At 40.5% G+C, this 18,476-nt stretch overlaps 1 protein-coding gene across 2 annotated transcripts in view; it reads right to left on the bottom strand.

Moving 5' to 3' along the window:
• Unc13c (unc-13 homolog C) overlaps positions 1 to 18,476 on the bottom strand; it is a 449,047-nt gene that overhangs the window by 34,711 nt on the left and 395,860 nt on the right. For both annotated transcript variants that reach the window (XM_087560698.1, NM_173146.2), the window contains 4 exon segments: positions 18,060 to 18,183; positions 15,168 to 15,224; positions 10,714 to 10,794; positions 1,039 to 1,186 (listed from right to left, as the gene is read on the bottom strand). In XM_087560698.1, the coding sequence (XP_087416824.1) occupies positions 1,039 to 1,186; positions 10,714 to 10,794; positions 15,168 to 15,224; positions 18,060 to 18,183 (410 nt within the window).

An 18,476-nucleotide genomic window follows, 5' to 3' on the forward strand; every position in this document is an offset into this window, starting at 1 on the left:
TATAGAGAAGAGAAGGGGAGAAAAGAGGGTAAAATAGGAGAGAGAAAAGGGCAAGACAAAAAAAAGAAGAAAGGGAAAAGTAGCAAGATCAACCAATCTATAAGGAAAAGTTAAGTCAAATAATCCTTTTAAAGGAAGCATGTCTTTCAATTTGAACACAGCCCAAAGAAATTATTAAACTTAAAGCAATTGACTTTTCCCTTCAGTATAACATTACAGTTTATCTAACAGAGACAGAGAATATCGGAGAGAAAATCATGAGAAATAAATGTTATTTAAAAAAAAAAGAAAAGGAAAAAGAAGAAAGCTGACTTTCGTTCACTGCTTCCATGTAAAGGAAGAAGGCACGAGACGGAAGACACATCAGAGAGGGAGACTTCTCTGCAGCCACTGAGTTGTCAAGATTTTCATCCAGGAGGTGCTCAGGGCTCAAGAGCACAGAATCTACATCTTGATGTGAAAAATGGAATCCAGATTATCATTTTTAAGCAAATAAATTCAAGTTTTAGTTCTCCTAGAAATAGATCCATAGACAAACATTTAAGAGTAGGAAGGGGTCTACTTGACATCAAAAGCTATCCCTGCACATGGTCCTGAGGTAGTCCATCAGGGAAGGCGGCCATGAAGCACTTGGTAAGGACTTGGTAAAGGAGGAAGGAGGGAGGGAGGGAGGGAGGGAGGGAGGGAGAGAGAGAGAGAGAGAGAGAGAGAGACAGACAGACAGACAGACAGACAGACAGACACTAGAATGGACGATGCCAATCATCTCTGAGAGGAACCTGACCCTCATTCTTATGGCATGCTGGAGTGAGTATATGGACTGAACATCACAGTTGTGAAAAATGCCTCCTTTCATCTAAGCCATCCACTTCCTGTTCTTTATGCTTATAAAGAATGCTGGACGCTATGGTATTCTCTATTAACCCAGACCCTCTATTTTAACCATGCTTCATGCTCTGAATGCTATTTCTGTAACTGCGAGGTTGAGTTTTGATTTGATGATCTGTGTGCATCTCTCTCAGGCCAAGAGCTACTTACTCTGTGAGCCCTGGGTCTCGATGAACTTCTTGATCAAAGCATCAGTGGTTTGTGTGTAGAGGCTGAGAGCGTATCTCAGGGAATGAAGATCTGGGCTTTTCTCCAGAAAATTCTTCTTCAGGCCATTTCCTCCTGCATGAAAGTATTGCTAAAAAAGGAGAGAGAAAAGGAAAGTTATAGGAGCGAGGGATTTAGAGGAAACCTTGGGGGTAGGAATTTATCACTCTAGTAGTGAAGCTTTCAGAAAACTATACCATTAGGTAAGTTGTTAGGGAAGCACTTGGAAAGCGTGTGCCATTTGTTCAGTGCCAAGTCATCATCAACTAACTTAGGTTCAAGGCAGCTCTCTGGAGGCCTAAGCTGTTTTCATTTAAAATGTCAGTTACGTAAAGGGGATCTTGGAGGCACAGTGGATAGAACTCTCCAGAATGGCAGGCTTCAGGAACCATGATCAACTCAATTATTTATTTCTGTTTCCAAAGGATAATGAAAGTTGTCAGCACTTCATACAGAAGGTAGACCCTGTTACCTATTTTGCAGATACTTCATTTTCCCAAAATTTTAGATCAGGCATCCATTGTTCCTATAGACATTTCTGTTTATTCAAGATGTTTATAATATTCCATTGAATTTAGATGAATTACTCCTCTCCACTCTTTTCAATACTAACAATGTTAAATTTGGAACTTAAGCCCTTTTTGGTAACTGTGGTCCCCTAGAATCTGTAATTGTCAACATTTTTTTTTTGTATCTGTAATGCTCCCCAATGTTAACAAATATTTGAGGATGGGTTCTTAATCACTGAGCTGTCTTCCCCTTGTTATATCTTATAAGATGTTGAAACATTTTGTATATGGTTGGTATTTATTGAAGATAAGAATCTGAAATTATTTTGAATATTGATGGGTAAAAACTATTTGTTTCTTCAGAAAACACAACAGGACATTTCAGGATTAAAAAAAAAAACTATTGAATTGAAATTCTGAGGGATGAAGGTTCAGCTTAATTTCGCCTCTTTGTCACCTTGGAACAGAGCCCTCTGGAAGCCTGTTTCTATGATGGATGGACCAATGAGTCATCTGAAGAGATGGCTGGAGTCAAGAACAGGAGGGAGCTCTGGAGAGGCAGACAATCTCTAGTCAGTGTTTCTTATGTTTCCTCCAGTCTGATCCAATCTGCGTACAAGTGCCAGTGATTATAATAAAAGGAGGAGCCACAAAAGAATAAAGTGATAGTTTTCCATCAGGAAAACGGGGTAAAACAAAATCCAGTTGACATTCTGTGTGCAATGTCCAGCAAGTCCTATTCCCTTCACATTGTCTTTGAGTTATTTTTAAAAAAATATGAGTGTGGAAAATGGCTAATAATATGAATACTTTTGTGTATGAAAATGCGAGCTAGTCACTTTGGTCTGAGAACAGACAGGTGGTCACTGCTTGCTGCTCTGTATCCAGACATTTTATGTCTCCATTTGTACAGTTCATTTACTAGTTTAGCTTTCCTATCGCTCCCGTGCACTTTGTTCTTGAAAATTCACTGTGAATGGACTGCAAAATGTTCCTGGTTTGTATACCAAATAATGAGTCAAGAACATTTTGGACACTTTTTTTTTATAACAGAAATATTATGCTGTATTCTAGAAACAATTCTTTAAGTAGTCACATGGGTGACTGCTTTTATGAGGTCAACCACAGTTCTTACTATGTCACTTGTAAAGCAGAGAACATGGACGGTGGGTCTGATAACCTCAGTGGTACTGTCTGTATTCTTGCGTATTCACTTCAGAAGCACCCGCTAAATCTATACCATAAGCCGGGCTCTTTGTTACATTCCAAGAATATAATATAATACAGGTGCTATGTTGTTTTTCCTGAGATTACAATTTAATGGGGGAATCCAACCAGCATGTAAAACAGGTCACCAAGAGTACATTACAGCTGTAAAAATTATTAGAATAGAATTGATGGACCATTAAGAGAAAGCTTTTTCCTTCTGGCCAAAAGAATGGACCCTAATTCTGGATGGAGGCAATGGCATCTCTGCTCCCCTAGGAGTCAGTCAAGCAGGGCTGATCAGTCCCTTGGCCCAGGGACCACTCCACAGGTAGACTGATTTTCTGTATTTGATACTAAAGAGGTGGGAGGAATAATTATTCTTTTAGTGAGATGAGTTCTACCCTCTCCAATGCCCAGAATCCCTGCTGTCTATAAAGTTGACAGTTGCCATTAGGTTTTGGTGGATCTGTCTGTGGATCTGTCTGTCTGAGCGTAGCTCAGAAATTCTTCACTTTCTTTTTTTCTCTTCTGTATTTTGGATGATGGCCAGAGCCAAAGTGTGGTTTCTCTAGTACTTTGGACTTTTCTTCTTTCCTTTCCTTTCTCCCCCCTCCTCCCCTTTGTCTAAATTTCTTCTCCCTATCCTTGTGGCTACCCTTCTGCTAACATGGCTGACTTTTATGCCCAGTTAACTCAAATGGAAAAAGCCTTTTCTCTTCCTTTTCTTTACCTGCCTCTGTCTGAGAAACTGCTGAGGTTTTCAGTTGGCCTGCCATGGGGTTTTTCTTTTTAAACTCTAAAATTATCTTTGAGCTTCAAAAGAGATATTTGATAATATACACAATAGAGGAGAGCAAATGATTCCACCATGGAGGAAGTCAATAAAGGACTCTGAAAGAATTCTGATGGAATGACAGTTCTGTTTTGTAGGACTGCTAGTTTTATATAGTTTTCAGACAAAGTCTCGGGTGGTTCAGGATGTGCTTGAACTCAATTCATAGCTAAGGATGTCCTTGAACTTCTCATCTTCCTGCCTCCGTTCTTAGAGTGCTTTGAATACAGGCATGCTAACACCACAGTATGCTTTGCTGTAGATGGAACCCTGAGCTCCATGTGTGCTGGGAAAGTACTCTACCAACAGGGCCACATCACCAGCCTAGTGTCTCTATTTCAACTGTAGTGGTCACTAGATAATCCACTGCAGGGAACTAGACACTGGACAATTGTACACCACCACCAGCAGGAATCCTGGGGTTCTAAGCATTGTTTAACAAGAACTGAGAGATCTGATGGTTCTCACACTGCATTTAAATATCATTTTTTCTATTCTAATTTTTAAACCATACTCCCTAGAATAAACACACTGCCTTGAGGCTGTGGAAGTCCTAGAAAAGCAAAGAGAGGCCACAAGCTCAGAGTTGCAGAAAGCTTCTTAACACAGTCAAGGTGTTGAGACTTGGTAAAGACATCTGTTTAACCCTCTCTTAATAGTTCTGGTTTCTAAAACTATTTGGTCATAGAACATCTATAGTACAAACCCTCTGAGTAGTTCTGAGGATACAGATGTCCCATAGAATAGGGTTTGGGAAAACTGTGGAAGAATAACCTAACGGGACTTGACATGATTGAGAGATTTTTAAAGGCCTAGAATTTTCATGGAGGACAGGAACAAGAACTAGAGTATCAAAACATAAACTTTGGTTTCATCCTTGAACTCTTTATAGGAAGACATACTTCTCTGCTCAGGCATTATTTTGTAGATCTAGAGGAATTGGGGGTCAAGAAACAAAAATAGAAATACATTTGGGGTTTGTTCCTGAGTAGACCAGGGACTCCCTGGGGTTTTCAGTGATGATACATAACTGACTTCTCCCTTTTGGCAACAGAGTCTCATTAGGAATTCTGTTAAGGGCCCAGAAAGCAGGGTATTTAGAGAGCAGATTGGTTGGGGCAGAAATGATGGCTTTGTTTTTAGGGAGCATTTTGTAGGGGGTGTTGCAAGACCGGAGCCTTGGATACATGGTAATGCTGTCAGGGAGAAAACAAGCCAGAGAATAGAAACCAGGTGCAGGAAATAGAAACAGCCAGAGACACGAAAGACACAGTCGTTGGCTTCTCAGCCAGTGAAGGAAATGATTTCTGTGCTTATGGAACTGTGGATTCCTGAGACATGCTTTATGCAAACCTTCACTCATAGTTGGAACCAAGTGACAGCACCCCAGAGAAAGAAATCAGGAGGAAGAGGCCACCAGTACAGCATGGACTTTGACAATCAAAAGAGTTTTGCATAGTCTTTGCCCCTTGCCAACCCTGAAGGAACAAGAGAGTTTATTTGGCTGAGGCTTGAAGAACACCCGTGCGTGTAAGAATGGAAGTCTTAAGTGTTAAGTAAATGCTACCATCTGCAGCTCAGCACAGTTCAGTTCTCCTTTCATTATGGTGAATTACACGCTAGAAGGAAATTACATGCTACAGGGGAATTATGTGCTGGAAGGAAATGTGAAGATATAAGCTTTTGAAGCTGTCTGAAGGTTTTCCCCATGCATGTGGAAGGAGATTCTTTTCCATCGGTTATAAACAAAACACAGACAGTCGGTTGCTTACTCTTCTCTGACTAGCCACACAACCCAAATCTCTCCAATTTGGCCTCTTTAAGAACTTCTATTTATACTGGTATAAATTGGGAAAGACAGTTAAAAGAAGTCACAGCAAGTTATTTCTTCCTCATTAAGCGAAAGAACATTTGAATTCTCTGTTGAGGGACTATGAGAAAATTGACTGTTTACAAGGAATACGGATGTCAGTTGGGTTCCACACTGTCGGTGCCTGGCCTACTGTTGGTTGATGCTCTACTAAGCACTTGAGATGACAAAAGAAGAAAACACACTTGTCAAATATGTCCTTGAAAGTTGGGTCGGAGCTCAAGGTTTTTATGTGGAGGACAATGGTGGCAGCAAAACCATGGTATTCTGGAAAGATGTCTGTTTTTACCAGATGAAATGGCAGAAAGATCATAGACAGACCTATATTCATACAACCTCTGGGTTAGCCTAGGATGCTTCTCCTCCTTGTCCCCAATCTTACTACAAGTCCCTGTGTTTCTCTTCTTATGTCACGCACCCCCATCTTTCATTTTCTTTCACACTCTTGGAGACGGCCCTAACCTAGGACTAGCTGTAACTCATCTCTGACTTGACCATGAGCTACGCAGTCAATTATATACATTTCCATATGACGCTATGCTGAAATGATACTTTCAGGAACTCATATTTTCAGGTCACCAATGAGTTCTCTTTTATAAGGGGACACAAAATGACTTGACTTTCAACTCAGACATTTAATGTCAACCAATCCCAGTTTACGTTGCTTCAATATGCCAATTCCCAGTCCTCCAAGTAGTTGAGTCTGGACCCCATACTCCAGTTGTGGGCTTTTCTATGGTATTCTTTCTATGTTCATGCTGTAAATTATGTGAATGTTTCCCACATAAAACTTCCAATCAACCCAGTGACATCCCATACAGCCTTCCAGAACACAGCAGGTCTTCCCAAACTCCTGACTCCTCCTGGCTGAGGAGATTTTCTCAATCTTGACTACCTTCTTCCTCTTTTCAAAGATTTTAATTTTATTCAGGTGAGTGAGTTTGTCTGTGTATACATGAAAGGGGCATTAGAGCCCTTCAGACTGGTGTTACAGATGTTTATAAGCCACCCAATGCGAGTGCTGGGATCTAAACTCAGAACCTCTAGAAGAGATAAGTGCTCTTAATCACAGAGCCTTCCCTTCAGTCCCTGTTGCCACTTCCTGTCTGTGCTCTTCAACCAGCACTGGAACCACCTGCTCCACCCCTCCCACTTTTAATCTAGAGTAGACATTCCTTCAGGGTAGAAGCAGTGCTGCCTCCCACAAGGGCATCTCCGGGAGAGTTAATGAACCCTAGTGGTTTGTGCTTTTACAGGGATAAGGTGCTGTGGTTAAGTAGGAAATCAGAAGGCAGTGGCCCTAGACCCTCAGAACCTGAACTACTGCCAGAGAAAAGAAGCTGAAAAGAAGTCAGACTTCATAGTGACATCCATTGAGTAGATGGAAGGCACTGACAGGAAAGGAAGGAAAACACTGTAGATGCTGTGGGACCCTGGCTTTCATGACGGAAAGAGTGCACCATGCAGCACTTCTCAGGAGACAGGAAAGTTAAGATTTTGAAGAGATCTGTGTGTGCCACAAACTCTCTAGTGAGAAGTCATCTAGTCTCCCACTGAACCTTCAGGCAGCAGTGAGTGGGACCATCACATGTGAGTCATTTACTATCTTGATATTCTACTTGCCAGTGACCTAGTTTCTGTCTCAGTTTCAAGCATTTGACTTGTATGCATCGTCACAGTCATCCTCCGACAAAGTCTTCCACCTCAGACTCCTTAAAACTCTGGCTTCACTAATACCAGGGTGGACGTATCTATCCTCTCTGACTAGGGGTTGGAAAGGGTAGCGTTGAAGCACCATGTGCTTTATCTTAAACAAAAGTACAGAGATTCAACCCCCTTCCCACTCCCATTCTCTGAAACTGCAGAAAACAAAGTCCTTCAGACCTGGCTGTGTGTCGTGGGAATAAAATTATACTTCTAAATATAAAATCAGGAAAAAACCTTATCTGAATGATGAGTACACCGTTCCCTTTATAATCCCAACAAAATCCCATAACCACCCCTTCTGACCCATCACTGCTGATCACTCACAGTCTGTTTTTATGGAAGTACTAGAACATGCAAATATTTTGCTCACTGTTTGCACAGGGGGGTTTCCTTTTGGTTCCATGTACTATTTTGGCTGCAGATTCCCATCTTCAAAGTTCTTACTTAAAACCGTAACATACATTTGGCAAACTCAAGTTGATAACTCATTATGCAGACTTAGATATGAGCACGGTCTCCCTTTAATCTGCAGAGGTCTTTTAAAGATACTATTTGATAGATATTCTAAAAATATTTTCTACACATCTTGATTCCTCTTGTAAGCGTGATCTCAGCAGTGAGTTTCCCCTCTCCTGACAAATTGGAATTGGGAGTCTTTTGGTCTTGCCAAGGTTGGACCCCCAGTACAGGGGAATATGGGGGAGGGCAATAAGGGGGTTGTATAGGTGGAATACCCATTTGGGGGAGAGGGAGGGGAGGGAGTGGGGGCTTATGGACTTTAAAACCGGGAAGGGGAATAACCTTTGAAATGTAAATAAAGAAATATATAATAAAAAAAATTTTTAAAAAAATCCGGGCATTCTGGCTTCTTCCACAGTTTCCTCTCCCTTCTGTTCCTCAATCCCCTGGCATCCCTCCTTGTGAGTGAGCATGTCATCATAGACAACTAAAGAAAACCCATTTACTGTCCTTTCTGCATTCCCCTGGACTCTGACCAAGTACTTCTGTGTCTTGATTGTTGTTATTTCTGTTCCTAATTCAAAGAACCTTGGTCTCCACCTACTTCTTCATTATTCGTCATCCTTTCTATGTACAGTGAACTCTCAGGGAATGACTTTTGAATGGCAATGCTGCAGACGAAGGTGGGTTATCTTATTCTTTCTATAAGCAGCTGGATTCTAAATTCACTATGTAAAGTCTGAACACTGTGCAATGCTAAGGTAAGTGTTGCTGAGAAGTTGTCACTGAAATTGGATAATGGAGCAGAGTGTAGCATAGGATTTCAGAGGCTTGTACTGCCATTCAAAACTCGGTCTCAGCTATCTGGCTGCACGTTGAATACAAATAACAATGTTACCTAGGTCTAGGGAAGAAGGAAATAGGAATTTGCTCCATCTAATGTGCTGGGTATCTATGAGAATCAGATGAGGTAGTGCACACATGGGAAAGGTTTGACAAATGCTACCTCCAGTTCTGTTTGTCTTCTATGAACTCCTCAGCAACCCCCCCCCCCCATACTCCTTTCCCATCCCCAGCCTCCTGGATGGAATTGACCTAACAAAGAATGAAGGGTCATTTTTTCAACAGCTTTTGGGAGTCAGCCGGGTGGCACCTTGCTGCTGCTTTGCTTTAAGAACATCTTTCACCCAAGGATCAGTTGTGTGTTGTAGAGTTCTCTGACTGGGCTCTAGACAGCCACTAAAGAGTTAGTCCTTGGAGTTATAGCTTGGAAACGCTAATGACGGAATTCAGGTAAAAACTTAGGCAGCTAGATAGACCATCGGGTCAGGAAAATGTCCTAGCAGGCCCAGTGGGCTTAACAAGGCCAATTCCTGTTGGAATTGCATGATGGAATTCAGGGATGAAGGGAACCGCGAGCCACAGGCTCTGAAGGACCGGAGTTAGACTCCAGTCCTGGAGAGTGATGATTCAGGAACAGCGGCAACAGGAGAGTTGGGTTCCGAAAGAACCCAAGAGCGCCATGTGGCTGAGACTGTATTATACATTTACACCAATCATAGATGCTAGACTATCTGGGGTGGAGACTGTATTATACATTTACACCAATTGTAGATGCTAGACTATCTGGGGCGGAGACTGTATTACACATTTACACCAATCATAGATGCTAGACTATCTGGGGTTTACACCAATCGTAGATGCTAGACTATCTGTGGCAGAGACTGTATTATACATTTACACCAATCGTAGATGCTAGACTATCTGGGGCATTGAGATGTAGCTAGGATGGATTCACTTGAGGATGGAGATTGTCCTACAGTTTTGGGGAGAATTCAACCTGCAGGAGGTGGGCATGTGGTCCCAGCCAGGATAATTAGAGGATTAGATCAGAGACAGAAGTCAGGTTGATCAATACACTGATTGACACCCAGTATTTCTACAGAACACATTCCATTCTTTTCACACCAAAGCATGAATTGTTCTTGTAAAATCCAGGAGGGGGTGAACTCAAACCCTAAAGTTTTATTTTTCTCTCAGAATATGTTTTAGAGTGTCTCCTTTCTAGCAGTAGTTTCTTATCACCGAGAAAATCCCCGTGACTCTACATATCAGGCAATTCTTACTCAAATTTTTTGAAAACTTTCAGAAAAAAATTAGTTTTGATTCTTTTCTGTATTTGCTGTTGTTATCGTCACCTCTCCATATCATTTTACAACACCAGGTGGGGTGGAGATGGAGCGTGACTCAGGACAATGAGGTGGGAGAGGCAAAGTAGCCAGCAGCTTTGTTACCCTAGTGTGCAAGATGATCCATGTCTCCTTCAATGAGGAGCGAAATCAGTAGACATTAACTTACCTTTCCAACCCTTTAATACACCACACACACACACACACACACACACACACACACGCATACACACACGCATACATACATGTACACACGCACACACGCACACACACACGCATACATACATGTACACACGCACACACGCACACACACACACAGAGGCACACACTCACAGATGCGCATGTGCACACAGAGTTATTTGGAAAGAAAGTACTTTTAAGTCACCTTGAAACCCATATACATTTAACTTTTGCTATAGTATTTCTTGTCAGTCCTTGGGATGTGAGATTAATGCTTAGAGTGTAAGACTTCTGGGTTTTCAGTGGAATTCAAAATGAAATGTTATTGTATTATGAAGAGAGAGTAGGAGGTTTGTAATTTAAAACTTACTTCCATAAGCATAGAAATCCTAAATACAAATTATGCTAACTCAAGATCCTCCTGAACCATCTGTTTAACTGAATGGGGGAGAGTATATGTCTTTCTCAGAGAATATATGTGATGATGTCAGTTCCACTCACATTTCCTGGAGAGATTCAGAGCAAGAGGTAGAAAATAAGAGTGTGGATGAGGTAAGGTACATGAATAAGTGGGAGTCAGCAAGTTGGGACGGTCACGCAGTATCGACTTCACCATAGAGAGACTGAGGTTCCCCCCATGAATTACCATGATATGGACCCTACCTTTATAGTGGCCAGGACCACCTCCATTATTGCACATTGTCTTGGTGTCAGACCCTTGGCATCGTCTCGGATCATGTGCTCCTGGAAGACAGATTACAAATTGCTCAGAAAAATGGCAGGTACATTTATTTAGCTACCCTCAAACAGAATGAATATGGTTTCCATTTCCTATTTAAAGTATCTTCTTCAGGGGAGGTGGCTCAGCAGTTAAGGGCACTCACTGCTCTTGCAGAGGACCCGGGTTCTGTGTCCAGCACTTAGATGACAGCTCACAACCATCCAACTCCAGTTCCGGGGATCTGGTGCCCTCTTCAGGCCGTGGCAGGTATTGTGTGCACATGATGCTCATACACAGGAAGGGACAAAGCTCATACATATAAAAATAAATTTTGGTCATTTTTTCACATTTTTGATAAATGTCCATTTGTCAAAGGAGAGCTAAGCTGCCTAATTAAAATATGAAAGTCTGGCAGAGGCATATCATTATTTACATTACGAATTAAAGTTAAGTAAAAAGATAATATATTCTAAAAACGGTGTCCCAAAGGCTTTTTGCTTTAATTCCTTGATTTATGCTCTGTCCCTCTGAAGAGTTCAGGACATCAAGGAGATTAAGGGGGCCAAGGTCAGCTTCCTAATTATCACCGTGTGCTTTAAGTATAATGTTCCAGTTGATACCCTTTCCCAGATCCTCCTGATGTTCATCCCTTTCTGGGAAGAGCCTCAGAGAATAAATCAAACCAGGCTATGGAGTGCTTCAGTCTTTATAGCAGTGCTCAGCATACTTGTCAATGATTGTTCTTACTAATATTTTAAAATAGATATTACTAAGTTATATACGGTGTTTCTACAAGGCTGTAATTGTTGCTGGCAATAATTCATCCAAAAAAAGGTGTCTCTGGTTGTCAAAGTAAGAGGTCTGCAATTAACCTACAATTTCAGGAGTATCTTATTAAGTGATTTTGACATTGGGTCAATAGTCTAAAAAGATTGAGGGACATTTAATTTTATTTTTATGTCAAATAAACATGATCCTATTTAATAGCAATGGCAACATTACATAATGCATACATATTATAAAGTCTCTGAGTGTGAAGTAATGTCAGATGTTCAGTAAATACCTGGTAGTTTAATTTTCAATCCTATAGACCAGAAATATAAAAACTAAAATCAAGAAAAATTGAACTGGAATACTAATACAGAAAATCAGTAAATATAGAAAAACAATTATTTTTTGGTTTTTCTTGATTCTGTTTTTTTTAAAGGAGATTACCTATCTATATCCATCTCTCAAAGTATATGCATTCTGAAATTATCCATCAGTGCAATTTTTCCACTAATATCATTCTAGTTGGATTAACATTCAAACTAACATCTTAAAAATAAAAGTAGCTTAATTTTTAAAAAAAGAAAATAATACCCTAATAACATGAGAGTGATTGGCTTTGTTTTGTATGCAGATTTCTTCCTGTAATCTGAGGTTTTGTTGTTTTGCATAAGATCGTAGAGGATTGATAGAAGGGTCCATAACCGAGCAGTATAACAAGGGACCATCTCCTCTCTTTGCACAGTCCTTTGCTTTACCTCAATGCTGATGTAACCAGTTCTCCTTCAGTCATTAAGTCTATTCACCAAAACTAAAATGACTCGGTGCCTACGGAGGGCACTAGCCTGTTATCTTTTCTATGCATCCTTATTCTTCCCACTCAGAAGGCACATAGCCTTTCCGGGGATCCAATATGCATTTTAAACCAACTAGACAAGGGTCAGTATGTGAGTTAAGCCAACTGACCTATACTATTTCTTAGGCTAAAGCAACATTCTCTCAGAGCGTCAATAGACTTAATTGGGAATTCCTGACACATAGTTGGGAAGTGCCAGGTCTGTCCTGGTGTTGGTAAGGACAGAATGACAAGGTCCCTGTCCCTGGACAGGGTCAGCAGGCATGGGCCTCCATGAGTGTCAATGGCTGCCGTGAGCATAAGACTTGTTTGTATAATAATGTGCATTCCTTGAAGGAATGTCCTTCCTGTTAATGTTAATGACTCTATTATAATCAGAGACAGTCCAGGAGGAGAAGGTGTGGCTAATGTCTCAGCAAACTGGTAAATGCTGGGACCTTCAGGACAGCCCTTAAGGCTGTGAAAAAGAACTCTAAACACAGGAATTAAAAAAATATATAATTTCTCAAAAAATAAGGGTACAATATGATGATATGAGAGGCTTCATGAATCTAAAGGAAGAAAAGCAGCTGTGTTGTGAACCAAGTTGTCAGAAAAATACTAAGGAAGGAGATAAATTTAGGTAGTAGTGATTGCAGGAGATCCCAACTAGCTAATTTTTTTGTTTATGCTTTCAAAAGCAGACAGATTCCTGAGTTCAGGATCAGCCTGGGACAGAGCAAGGTTAGGCCCAGGTATGGTAGAAATGGTAATTTCAGTATGAAGCCCCACCCAGCTAGTTTTTAGGCTGTGCCTAACAGAAGCAGACAAATCTCTAAATTCTTTTGCAATGTTAAAAGAAAATGTAAGAATTAAGGGGCTGGGTCTCAGGATGCTGATTCATAGGATAATCAAAAGGGAACCTGGAGTAAATGACTGGATTGATATGTGAAATAAAAGACTGGGCTTATGATCTGCAAGAGATGAGCTATCCAGAGAATTTTTTTAGAATAGCAAAAGAACTGCTTAGAGAACTGTCTCCAGCAGAATATATAGAGAGAGGTCTCTAGAGATCTCCAGAAAATGCAGAATAGAGAAAAAGAAATCTGGAAAGCTGAACATAGGCCACCAGCTTGGACCCATGACTTGATTTTAGGTCACTTGTTTCACTGTTCCCAGACACCCCTTCCTTTGAACCCCTCTCTAAACTGAGGCTGGTCTTTGGCAGGGAAGGTACCTTTTCTTTATGTTGTTTCTTTTTTTTTTTGAAATAAGATGTGTCTTTTCTCTAGCATCCTTGGAGGGCATGCTCAGGTGATCCATCAAACAAGATAAGTGCAGAGCTGAGATAGTGAGGTGCAGGGTATTCAGACATGGTTAGAATCTCTGCTCAAGCGATCGTGGGGACCAGAGTCAGCCTGGTCCTTCAGATCTCAGGAAATAACTTCATTCTCTCCTTACACTAGCTGTTCTTTCTTTTGCTCGAGGCCAACAGAGCCGATAGAACATTCTACTTAGAAAACAGAAACTTGGGTAGGAGAGTGTATCCAAAAGACATCAAAGTTGGACGCAACTGGAAGGGCACACATTTCTTTTGTAATGAGATTTAAACTGTTTCATTTTCATGGTTTCACAGGGGAAATGTTAGTCCCTTATCACTCTGCTTTTCAAGGTCAGGTTCTGAAATCCCAGTGTGGTAAATAAAAATGTTAAGGAGGCGAAGAGCCAAGATTCCAAGCAATGGTAGGACTGACATCTACTTTCCATCTTCCTTCTCAACCATCCACAGCACGGAGTACTTGTGGGAAGCAATTTTAGGTGATGGTTATGTTTTTTTAAGATGTAATGCAGATGATAACATTAGGATACTGAAAATTTAATCGCGTGCCTTATCCAAGTAAATAATCACGTAAGCTGATTATCTGGTCTTGGTGTTCTGAGATAAAACAATACCCTCGATACCTCCGAAGCAAAGTGGAAGGTGGCATGATGCTCACCATAACGCTAAGAATCAAGCACTAAATTTCTCTGAGTTGTAAAAAATTACATCTATAAATTGTAAGGCTAAGTGTTTAGCTCATGCAACAGGGTTTAGAAACAATGAAGCCCACCTTCTGTGCCTGGATCACTATATTCTAGTAGGTTGGAACATATTTTAACTAGGGAAGTTTGTATTCTACAGCTTATTCAAAGGCTTGGGAATCCCAAGCAATAATGAAGAGAAAGATTATTTTGTAAGTAGATTTTCACTTGTAATAGGGAGGTGAGCATGTTTGAGAGTTCAGTGTTCTTTTTGGTGAATTTAATTTTTCTTTATTGTATTTCCTGATTCCAAGACCTTTCCAGTTTTGACTTTATTCAAAGCATGTTCAATATACAGTAAAACAAATATGTCATTATAACTTGCTTCCAGAGTTAGAATTTTTGAAAACAAATCGTTTAGTTTTACTTTATGAGTGTTTCCCTGTTATATGTTTGTGTACCACATGTGTGCAGTGCTCATAAGGGCCAGAAGAGGGCGTCAGGTCCCCTGCAACTGACATTGCAGATGCTTGTGAGCCACCCTAAGGGTGATTGGAGTTGAATCCAAATTCTCTGCGAGATCATCTACTCCTAACTACAGAGCCCTCTCTCCAGTCCTCAGGGTTAGAAACTCTTAAAGCAAGTGTATGGCCACAGAAGAGCATATTTTCATCCTGTGTGTGAAGTGCTGTTCCTAGCAGGAGGGCAGCATCTGCAGGGCCATAGTTAGGTCATCCACTTAAGGCCAATCCGTTTCCTCAAGCTTCTTACCTTCAGTTTGGATAACTGTCCAAGATCTTTAGCTGCAATGAAGATCATCTGAGGTCCCTGGAAACAGAGAGGAAAAGAAAAGGAGGTCAGTCATTAAATCTTCAGTAGTAGAGGTCAAGATCAAGGTATCTTTTATTTCCACTATGATATTTTGAGTTTTCTGTCAGAGGTGCATAATGGATCTAAAGATGGAACAGAGATTACCGGGCAAGGCTGGCATCCCTGTCCCAGTTCTGGGAGTGCTAAGTCTGGTTACAGAACCAGATGCAGTATGGGTAATCAGTTTAATGAAGCATATGGGCCAACGTCATTTCCCACAGGAGTACTTCCTTCATTCTACTCTCCAAAATAAATGTGTGTAAAATCCTGAGACACAAGGCTGAAGAAGGTAGGGATGTTCTTCCTGAAATGGTATGGCATTCATCAGGCACTTCCCCGAGTTCTCTTGCAGTAGGAGATCATCAGGATCCTGAATAAAAGCAAGCAAGCAAGCAAGCAAGCAAGCAAGCAAGCAAGCAAGCAAGCAAGCAAGCAAGCAAGCCACTACCACCACCTCTGAAAATGACTGGATAAGCCGTGCAGAGCACTCCCGAATGAGACAGCAGGGGCAGGTCCACCACTCTATGTGACTGAAAAACTACCAAGTTTGGCCAAATTCACTAGCATTTGGGAATAAAGTCACAGTGAGGGAGTGAGCTATTCTCAACTATCCTTTCTGTTCTCTTCCATCACAGAGCGCATGGTCATTATAAACAGGAACCACTCTCATTATTTTTATGTTGCTCTACCTTTTCTGCTATTCTCTTTATTTCTAGTACCAAATACAGTAGTGCCTAGGACACACTCGTTTGAAACTTCGATATTACTTTGTCATGGATAATAGAATCAGTTCGATCACAGGGAGCCTTGAGATCCTCACATACTTTCCGAGGAATGACCTCAGAATGAAATGTTTTATATGGTGTTTCTGATGTGACATTACACGTACATTCTGGAAACCCAATAGTCTTCATACTGCACAATGTACTGAACCTAATACAGGAAGTAACAGTGGAAAATAATAACATTAGCTCCAGCAATTTTCTCACCAAACAACCATTAAAAATAACTGTGGGCCAGGGAGGTGGTCCAGCGCATAAAGGCAGTTGTCATCATGCCTGATGATTCAAATTTAATCTCCATGAACCCACAGAGTGGAGGTGAGAATTGTCTCCTGACCTCCACAAGAGTGCCATAGTAAACTCTTGGTGGGTATATAGGTACACTCTTACCCCAACACACAGATATAAATAAATAAGTGTTTTTATAAATGTTAGTTTAAGAGATCACTTGGACAGGTTGAGGTGTAAGTGATGGCTGCCATGGAGATGATTAAAATGCAAAACAAACAAACACACATCCAAGTCCACTTGCAGGCTAGGGCTGTGTGTGAGATAGTTCTCCAAATACTTCTCCAAGCAAAAGATAGTCTGCCATGCATTGACTCCCTTCTGGATGCATCCTTCTAAGTGGAGGATCCCCAATATTTGGTTCCGTTGGAAACAGGTCTGTGCAGTAGCCAAACTGAGAGCAAATTCTATGCCCATGTTTCTGCTCATGGGAAATATTTCCAGCTCACTGTTATCACTCCCCTGCCGATCAAGTCCATGAACCCTAACTTGCACTGTAGCATTATCAGATACATGTTGTTATATCAGAAGAAGACTTCTTTGTGGTTTGAACATTTGTCTGTGATTTGGCTGTCCACAGATGTAGGCTCTAGAGGAAGAAATCATACATTCATGGCTTGGAGTTAAGTGAACAAAACCATCTCCATCTTATGTCTTGGCCCACCATATAAGAAAATACTTTCTGCACATATACTGCTACTGGAACAAACATGCATGGTTAGTGGTATTGATATGTGTATTAGTGTACTTTATAATTATTTATTATTTGCATTCATTCATCTCTCTTAGTCACATACAAAAAATCAATTATTCCAGGTTATGCTAGATTATTTTTTTTTTATTGCTTGGTTCAGCATGTGTGCACTGAAAAGTGGTACCATGTGACTACTTGATCACTGTGCAGCCCTGCTGCTGACCAATTTTTCTGACTTCTCTTTCATTTTCCTGCATGTGATACAATTAAGTGCTTCAAATCCACAGAAAGCCATCTCCTCTATTAACCTCCATGCAGGGAGGCAACAGAGGAAAGTTGAAAGGAATAGTGAAATATGACGGCACTGCCCGGACCTTCTTTCATTAGCTGTAATATTTAAGAAGCATAGTGGCTTTATTTGAACCGCAACCTCTTCTCTGTGGATTTGTAGTAATAGTAAATTATATATAATATTATGTATGATAAATATTTACATGTAATATTAAATTAAATAGAAATTAAAAATGTCTGTAACTAGATAACTTTACAAATTGAAGTTAGCCCTGTCCATCCTCCCTCTCTTCCCTTTTCCCATCTCTTTCTTGAACTCTCTATGTATCCAAGGATGACCCTGGACTTCTGATACTCCTGTCTCTGCCTCCACAGAACTAGAATTACAGGTGTCCCCTCACTGCACCTGAATTATGTGGTACTGAGGATGGAGCCCTGGGCTTTACGTATACTTGACAAGTGCCCTACCAACTAAGCCACATCTCCAGACCCACTGAATTATTTTTGAGAGAAGTTTTGGATGACAAATATGAACTTAGATAGCTACTTTCATTTTTTAAAATGGATTTTAATCCATTTAATGTTCTCTAAACAACCACTGTTAAAACTTTTTACACCAAGAAAATATTTCCCCAAATGAATTAATTCCTATTCATCTATACCAAAACTACTCATTTGAATAGAAGATGATGGGAAAGGATGATGTGTGTGTGAGGATGCCACACTGCAGGTACGTACTGTCTGGTCTGTCAGTGGAGGGAGAACAATCTGTTTCTCTATCTTGTTAAGAACTAATTTCCAGAGCTCCTTCAGAACTCGCTTCAGGACCGTTTTCTCACAGATTTTTGCTGAAAGACTTAATCTGAAAAAAAAAATTAAATATTTACTCTCGAGTCTCACTCAAGTATCAGATTACAAGGCTGATCAGATACCGACATTCAACACTGACATCGGAATCCTTCCACAGGCCCCTTACAATGTTCAAATACTAGATCCCATTGATAGGAGAAATATGTAATATACAAATATATATATATATATATGAATATATGTTCTACATATAATGATGGAAAAAGATATGATATAATTATATATACATACATATATATCCATCTGTACATTATCTGGTTCTTTGTTAGAAAATGCAATCAGAGG

Source organism: Rattus norvegicus, chromosome 8, assembly GCF_021556685.1.
Source record: "Rattus norvegicus strain SHRSP/BbbUtx chromosome 8, alternate assembly SHRSP_T2T, whole genome shotgun sequence".
In the NCBI taxonomy this organism is placed as follows: Eukaryota; Metazoa; Chordata; class Mammalia; order Rodentia; family Muridae; genus Rattus; species Rattus norvegicus.